Source organism: Phaseolus vulgaris, chromosome 6 (genome assembly GCF_000499845.2).
Source record: "Phaseolus vulgaris cultivar G19833 chromosome 6, P. vulgaris v2.0, whole genome shotgun sequence".
In the NCBI taxonomy this organism is placed as follows: Eukaryota; Viridiplantae; Streptophyta; class Magnoliopsida; order Fabales; family Fabaceae; genus Phaseolus; species Phaseolus vulgaris.
In genome coordinates, this window is record NC_023754.2 from 25,047,611 (window position 1) to 25,056,377 (window position 8,767).

General features: G+C 33.0%; 1 protein-coding gene across 1 annotated transcript; it reads left to right on the top strand.

Annotated features, from left to right (window-relative positions):
- The first annotated feature begins 600 nt into the window (after positions 1 to 600).
- On the top strand, positions 601 to 4,820 carry LOC137832184 (ubiquinol oxidase 4, chloroplastic/chromoplastic). Its single transcript, XM_068640216.1, has 9 exons — positions 601 to 968; positions 1,039 to 1,216; positions 1,608 to 1,701; positions 1,947 to 2,062; positions 2,787 to 2,895; positions 3,277 to 3,345; positions 3,810 to 3,881; positions 3,963 to 4,010; positions 4,366 to 4,820. Exons 1-9 carry the CDS (start codon positions 874 to 876, stop codon positions 4,575 to 4,577), a joined length of 993 nt encoding a protein of 330 aa, XP_068496317.1. The 5' UTR covers positions 601 to 873; the 3' UTR covers positions 4,578 to 4,820.
- Positions 4,821 to 8,767: the final 3,947 nt, after the last annotated feature.

The following is an 8,767-nucleotide window of genomic DNA, read 5'->3' on the forward strand; positions in this document are numbered from 1 at the left end:
TTTAAGTCTAACTCAATTTTATGAAATTGACTTGCTAAACGAGAAGATTTGCATTCATTATATACTATCTCTAGTTAACGTGAGATCTTTATCACACATCTCATCATGTCGAGGTTGTCAATTTGTGTATGAGACTATATATTTATGGATGGTCCGATAACAACTAACATGATAAGTCCAACAAACTTTCACTAGGATAATTCAAAATAACTCTAATACTATATTAAGAAGTCGACTTCAAGCTTAACTAAAAACCTTATAAAATTGGCTTATAAGGTGAGTTTTGCACCTACTTATATACTATGAAATATTTTTATCTTTAGTCGATGTGGACAATATACTCTCACGCCGAGACCTGCCAACTTGTACGTGAGACTATATAATGAGTGGTTCCATAAAAACTCTATAACACTCTATAATGGATGACCTGATAAACCTAAAATAGGTTATAAATAAATTTTAAGTTTAAAATTTTATGAAATTAATATACTATTGAATGTATTAGAGGAGAAAAGATTTTCAATAGATTTTTATGTTCCTCGGTTCTTTCTATCTCTACACATTTTTAAATAAATAAGAAAATGTGAAAACAATTATTCTATTAACTCAAAGGTCGATTATACTAAAATTTTCCGTGAAAGGACAACGAAATACCGAATTTTGTAGTTGAAAGAAAAAAACAAAATAAGGAAAACCGAACAGAAAGAATATCCCAATACAGGGGGCACGGGAAGTCGCCGGAATAATGCGGCATTTGATAAATCTAATGCCTCCGTGGACCTCTCACCTTGTCGTTCTCTTTTTTTTCTCTTCAATCCCATTAATATCTCACTCTCACACACACCTCCCTCTCCCTTTCCCTCTCTCTCAACCATGGCGGCTATTCTCTCTTCTTCACTCTTTGCTACCTCCTCTCTCCCCAAACCATTTTCTTATTCCCGAACTCATACCGCTCCACAATTTCTCAGGTTCGTAACCCTAACCTTCCTTCTTTCCTTCCTCTGTTTTCAGTTCATTATCTGATTCCATCTTCTCTAGGGCTCGCGCTTCTCTCCTTCAGGATAACGAGGAAAAAGTGATCGTGCAAGACTCCTTCCCCTCCAAATCATCTCCACTTCACACCGCTAATGGAAAATCTGCTGCGGACTCAATTAACACCTCTGCGTTTGAGAAGCGGATTATCAAGGTCGAACAATCGGTCAATATCTTTCTCACGGTAATTTAATTATCCTCTTTCAACTCTCAACTGAAATTCGCTGTCAGAATCACTGTTACTGTTGTATTGTTGCGTACTTATTTGTTGTTCAACTTTTTACCAAAACATTTTATTTGAGTTCGTAAGAGTGTGAGTATTTAGCAAACAATTTCCGCAATGTTTTTTAAAAACGGTTTTGTCGCTTTCCTTGATATTGAAGGAAATCGCACACAAATGCAATTGATGTGGTCCAAATTGCACAACCTCGATGTTGCGGTGGAAAACGATAACCTTACACAGTCGAAACTTTTCTTGACTCGTTGGTTCTGTTTTTGGGGATTGTTATTAGTAGGAAGAAGGATGTGAGTATTAGTTGTTATTTACTCATTTTCAGTTTCGCTGATAATTTCAGGATTCTGTGATAAAGATACTTGATACTCTGTACCATGATAGAGACTACGCCAGGTTTTATGTGCTGGAGACTATTGCCAGGGTTCCTTACTTTGGTACGTACTTGAATCCTTACTGCTACACTCTACCTTTTTTTTATAAATGAACCTGTAGGTTAGGTTGTGGTTTTAATCTTAAGTTCACGATAATGTTGCGAACTTGCAATATTTTAGCTGTACTGCAGTAAAATTACCATGCTCGTCAAGCATCATAGTCAATTTTGTACTTAATTTATGTAGTCCCTGGGCATTTTCATTGTGACTTTTCAGTATTGATTTCTGTGTATTGTTATCTATGGCAGCCTTTATGTCAGTTCTCCATATGTATGAGAGTTTTGGATGGTGGAGAAGAGCAGATTATTTGAAAGTACATTTCGCTGAGAGCTGGAATGAAATGCATCATTTGCTCATCATGGAAGTAAGAGCTCTGACAATTTTTTTAATGTAACTGATGTCTGACTGGTTAATTTTCAAAGTATTTCATTCCAGCCTGCAAATCTTGTTAGTTGTCCATCCAACACTTGTTTTGTTTTTAGAGGATCAGTAGTTGAATATATCATGAATAAACTTAACCGCCGAAGCAGAAGACCTATTGAAAGTAGGAGAAAATTGAGACGATCACTTATATTGAGGGAAGGGAAATTTAGTAGTACATTGGTATGTGTCACTTTGAAGATAATGATTGGGTCCCATAAATGTACTCCTTATATGCGAGCCCATGCTTATTTTTATCAATGATAACTTGGTAGTGGGAAATGTTTTAAGTTTGCATTTTTTATTCATTTGTTTTTATGGATAATAACTCTATAGTTAAAAATTCAGATGAAAATATTCAGATAAAAGCTATTTACATTTTGTTCAAGTCCATCTTCAATGGATTGTAACAATTGGCCAGGAAGCTGTGCTCTTTTTTACCACTACATCAAACATTGCAAACTGCTTTCTGAAAGTTGTTTTGAGGTACCAATAACAGAACATGTTCTCAGAATATATTTTCCACCCAAATACTAGAAAATCAAATAAAAATTAGAAATGAATATCAGAAAGCTTTGCAAGTTTTGTAGTTTCACATGCATTAGTTGTGACTCTATTTTTCATATACTTTATTGCATGAGATGATAAGCTTGGGCCTCTGACTGCAGGAACTAGGAGGGAATGCTTGGTGGTTTGATCGGTTTCTTGCTCAGCATATTGCAATATTTTATTATATTATGACAGTTTTAATGTATGCAGTAAGTCCAAGAATGGCATGTAAGTATTAAATACTTGAATTTTGTTTAACTGCAATTCCTGCTACATCTTTTAGTTTTCTGTTTGTATCATCTTTAAGTGATCATGTGAGGAGATTTGAAGACATCAAGGGAAAAATTCCCATTTGTTTGATTGAAAAGATAGAAGTTACCTGCACATTTATGTACATATTTTCACTGGTTATTTGCTTGGTTGGATTAGTGACAGTAGTAAAGGAAGAGTAACTGCAAAAGTTTCCTAGACTCCTATATGGCCTTCTTTTCCCTAGCATCTATACCTATATGGCCTTCGTTACTTGGAAGCTTGGTTCTTGAATTATTCTATTACTTGGAAGCTTGGCTCTTGCATAACTGATTCTGTGAATGCTTTATTTTACCGCAGATCACTTTTCTGAATGTGTAGAGAGTCATGCATTTGAAACTTATGACAAATTTATCAAGGCCCAAGGAGGTATTATGGATATTTCTTTCCTCTTTTTATTTTTTTTGGTTATTTATGTTTTATTCTTTGTTTACACTCTTGGTTTATGCTTTGTAATTGAGGTCTGGAAAACCATTGGGTGTTATACTTGCACATTGTTCATGATTATTTGATACGATAATTAATGATAGATCATAAAAGCAGTTAGCCCGTAGCATAGTTGAATAATGACAGGTTATTCTAGCTTTATGTGGATTCTTATATTTTTCATCTTCTGTCCTGCATTAACTTGGGTTTGAAATCACCTTAATTTGCTGTATAAGCCTACAGAAGAGAAAACAGATAAATGATACTGCATTGTTTATTCAATAATAATATACGAATGATTTTATTTGATGAAAGTTCCTTACACTTTCCTTCCCATGCTCATTTTATTGTGTCTATTTGTACCAGGTGCTTAAATAACTCTAACATGGTTTGATAATTTTTTGCAGAGGAATTAAAAAAAATGCCGCCTCCTGAGGTTGCTGTGAATTATTATACAGGAGATGACTTGTATTTATTTGGTAAGCTTTTCATTTTTATGAACTAGGGTATCTACTGGAGGAAAAACCTGGAATTCTCACTTTACATATAATTTTCCTCAGATGAATTTCAAACTTCCAGAGTTCCAAATTCTAGAAGACCTAAGATAGGTATGCCTTGAAACCTGGTCCAACATTACTTTATTACTAATTTTCTATTCTGAATTGTTGTCTGGGGGAGGGGATTTTTCTAGCACAAGTCCTTCAGAATAATCAATGGTTCAAGTTTTTAAGTGGCTAATCATTAATCAACGTTTTGAACATTGTATATTATTTGTGCTGTTAATTGCTCCTGTCCTGAAGTGAAAATATTTGTACGTAAACTTCATTCTTGAGGTTTTCCCAACCCCTTTTTTGTGTAATTATTTGTTTTAGAACAAGTAAAATACTTCTTTGCAGTAGAATTTTCAATATGCTGTAAAAAATTCTCACAGAGATGATTAATAGTTTATTTTTTGTCATCTAGAGAATCTATACGACGTATTTGTAAATATCAGAGATGACGAAGCTGAACATTGTAAGACAATGAAGGCTTGTCAAACCCATGGGAACCTCCGGTCACCTCATTCATATGCAGAGGATGATGATGTTTCAGTCTGTGCTCTGGAAGCAGATTGTGAAGGAATAGTAGACTGTATAAAGAAATCGGTTACTCCTAATCCAGCCAAGGTCAAGTAAGACATGTGGCACAATACATAGTGTATTCATTTAATAAGATAGGAGGGCAGTAAATAGTTGATATTGGATGTGGCAAGTAATTGTCCTTATAGCAAGTAAAGGTGTATTTATTTATATTTAACCTTAAATTTTGTTAAATCAACATAATGAAATATCTTATGTTGACAATCTTCTGTAGGTTAGATGTTCATACTTCACTCATTGAAGTTATCAAAGAAAATAATGTTGTGGAGATTGTCTATAGTTTGCTCTTGTCTTTTCCTTATTTTTGGAATTTGGAGCTTTTCCATTAGAACTAGAGGGTTTCATGCGTTGCCTTGTAGAACCATATCTATCACTGATGTATTCAGATTATAACAACTAGAGAGAAAAATAAAAATAAAAGAAGAAAAGAAAGAAATACCAGAGAGGACGACAAAAAATGACAGCCTTGCGCGACTGGTTGGTGGGATTGGAAGGTTCACATGAATTGGAGTATTGATGAGGTGTGAAGATATATATGCCAAAATCATTTCCTTTATTTCGTCATGAGCATGCAAAATTCCATGTCTCTAAAGGCTTCTATTTTTTTCATGATTTTTTTTTCTTAATTTCTGGGGAGAGGATAACTTTTCCACAGGATAATGGCTACAGCTAGCCATGGTCATCTTTGCCAATTGCCAATTATAATAGCCAGATTTCTGAGGGTGTGAGAAGCCTCACATCTGGCTGTGGTAGTTTCTGGATTTTCCTCGTATGATTTCCTCAGGTGTAATGGATGCAACATTATGTCTTTTTTTAGATATTTCTCTCAATTCCACGGATGCCATACTATCACAGCTTAAGATATGTAGCATTCTTTTCCTGATGATTGAAGATATTTTCATCTTTTCTTTCTAGATATTTCTCTTCACTACATTCGCAATAATTACACAAGTTATAATTCCCTTTCATCTATTGTTCTTCCTGCATTTCATTTCAGAGAAATGCTCTAAAACTTATTTTAGCTGACAAATATCAGTCACTTTCCCTGAGCTTAGTATATATCTCAAACGGCTCAAAAGCAATCCGCCAGCACTGTTCTTCCTGTGAATAAGCTAGGTTCAATCCAATCCTAGGCTTGCCCCATTCACATTCCTTGTGATCAGACCTTTCTGATAGATCAATCACATCACACCCATTAAATCTCCTAATTCAGAAAAATATTGGAACACTTTCATGAAGTTGTGGTTGCAGTTCAAACTTGTATTGACGATGATTTGGGGTCTGTAACCTTCTTAATTGACTGGGTGAGATGGCTATGCTAAGGGGGACATATAGCGAACAAAGGTGATCCAATAGGATGCTAAGACTCATCAATGAAGTTAATCCTGACCCTTATTAGAAGAAGAAAATAAAGTTATTTCCAATAATGTGAAGCTAATTTTTTTATAGAAAAATACATTTAAAGTATAACTTGATATTTTGGAATTTAATTATTATTAACATTTTTTTAATAACAACCATTTAAAAATAAAACTTAAGTACTAAACTATTTCTTATTATATGTCTAACATATTAGTTGGTTATAACATTGTAAGAGATAATATTACTAAATTTTTCAGTTGTTTATTAAATTATCAAGTTAAAGATTAGGTAAAATTAACACGTATCTTTTTTTTGTAAGAATTTTTTATTTTTAGGATCTAACTTTACAATTTTAAGTTTCTTTAATATGTTTCATTTTCTCTGGTTTCCTTGAAAGAAAAAAAAATCTAAATTCTTTCTTAACACATTGATTTTGTTCTCCTTCAAACAAAATAACTTTTAAAAATTATGTTAACTATATTTGTTTCGTATCATCTTTGAGTTTCACTATTAAATAAAGAAGATAGTAAGTAAGAAAGAGGTGATGAAACCATAACAATAGACAACATTTTTCTATTATACTGATTAACTTATTTATTTCTAAATGAGGTTTGCACCCACTTATATATATTATCCTTATTGTTAGTCGATGTTTAATGTATTATCCTAATCTCTAGTCGATGTGAGATCTCCAACATATCTCTAGTCGATGTATAATGTATTATCCTCATATCTAGTTTATGTGAGATCTCCAACATATAATCTGTAATTGACATAATCTTAATGACCAAACAAAATGAAAAAAATAGTTAGAATGGAAAGTAAAAATATTGTGTATATATATATTACTCAATTACTAATGTGTTATTTAACAAACAACTAATCACTTAAGAAATACTGGTAAATTGTAACAATCAAACAAAAAAAAGTATTGAGCACTAATATAAGAATCATATGCAGAAATCACAAATTTATGAGAAATTAAAATTTATGTACCTAACATACTAAATCATATGAGGAAAATAAAAAAAAAAAATTCAAGAAACTTATGAATAAAAATCTCGTTACTAATTTTCTAAAAATTATTATAAAAGATATTATGAATTTTAAAGAATCATTAAAGAGTTAAAATAAGAAAAATAAGTAACTAATTAGTGAAGATCCATGCAAAATGTTAGTGTTAGATTTCACTAAACGCTAGGTTGAAAAATGTGGAAACAACTAGTAGTTGTGAAATTGAAATCAATTAATAGAAAAATTGAATCTAATACAAGCACGCCATGCAGTTTTGATAACGCTGTTTCTAACTGATTCTACAATCTTTTAACAGTACAGTGGAGAAATCAAGGCAGCAATACACAGATAACAAAGGAGATAATAATCAAAGCAGGAAAGAACAACTATTTAAATATCAGGGAAGTGGCACTGATGATGAATGATGATGGAGAGCCTTCAGGTTGGGGTGAGGGTGACGTATGTATGAAGAAAAGCAGCTATAATATGATAGATATACCTTTTCTGAACCATTACGATCCCAAGTTCAATGAACATTAGGGAATTGGAAGAAAAACCTGTATTGAGACAGGAGCTGGCAGATTCACCTACAAAGATAATCATTCTTCAAAATTTTCTTTTATCAACAAACAATTAAATTAATATATAGTGGAGTATTTAGGGAACGTTACTATAAAAAAAATGTTTAAGGCTAGTTAGCCCCATTCCCTTACATGATCCTTCTGTGTATATTGATACATTTCTCAGAATACTACTTATATGCTTGAGTCTAAACACACTTCCAAAACACTTATATGATCATGCAAGGGATCAAAATGACATTTCTTCCTGCATCCCACAAAAACTCAATCCAAAATCTCCTTTCATTACGGAAGGTCTAAATGTAAAACTACAATATTCTGGATTATTCTGATCTCCAGTTATTAATACATTCCAATTTCTGATGAATGAAGAGTGGCTTTGGAATATTGTCCATGTTTGCTAAGTGGCATCTAAAAGAAGTCCCTGGACAAAGTATCTGAGTTCAAAAGGAAATTCTTGAAACCTTTTTTCAAAGCGAACTAAATTTTTTGAATGCTTGGAGTAGATAGTTTTCCAGTTGTTTTTCTTAAATTTTGGTCACACAAATTCTTGGCAACTGAGAGATTACTTTTGGTAATTGTTTTTTCAGAATCATCAGTTTTTAACGATCAATTTTGCACACCAAAGAAACAGTCAATTTGTTGACCATTTTGGTCGATGAGGTTTTATTTTGTGTCGGCATACGTTAAACTTGTTACTTTTGGAGACATGGTTCGATGTGTGAAATGTAGTGTACGAGAAAAATGCTTTGGGAGTAAGGCAAGAATGCAAGATGTGGTGGAATGAATCAGTTTCCCAACTGAGGAAGAGATGATGCTCCGAAAAGCAAAAGCAAAAGTAGAAAAGTAAATAGGTAAAGGGAAACGCAGATACATGAATGCCTCTGCACTGCAGGCCTATGGTCCGTTTCTATCAGGGAAAGGGAGAACCATACTGTAATCAACTGATTCCTTGAACCAAAGTGCTATGCTGCCGTGCATGGTTCATGATTGTTATGTAGCATATATATATATATATGTACACCTTCAAGTTTCAGCTTATACATTTTTATTTCATTACGTGTCTACTGGGTATTTCCTGAAGAGGAGGAATCATAATAAAGGTTCTTCTGCAGTTCCCTCTTGCTTCTTAAACCTAGAATGAGAGATTAGAACAAAAACCTTCATGTTGGTATTCACTATATCTTCTGCTTTATTTCACGTTTCACTCATGCAAACACTTTTTAAACTTTTTTTTTGTTAATATATATATATATATATATATATATA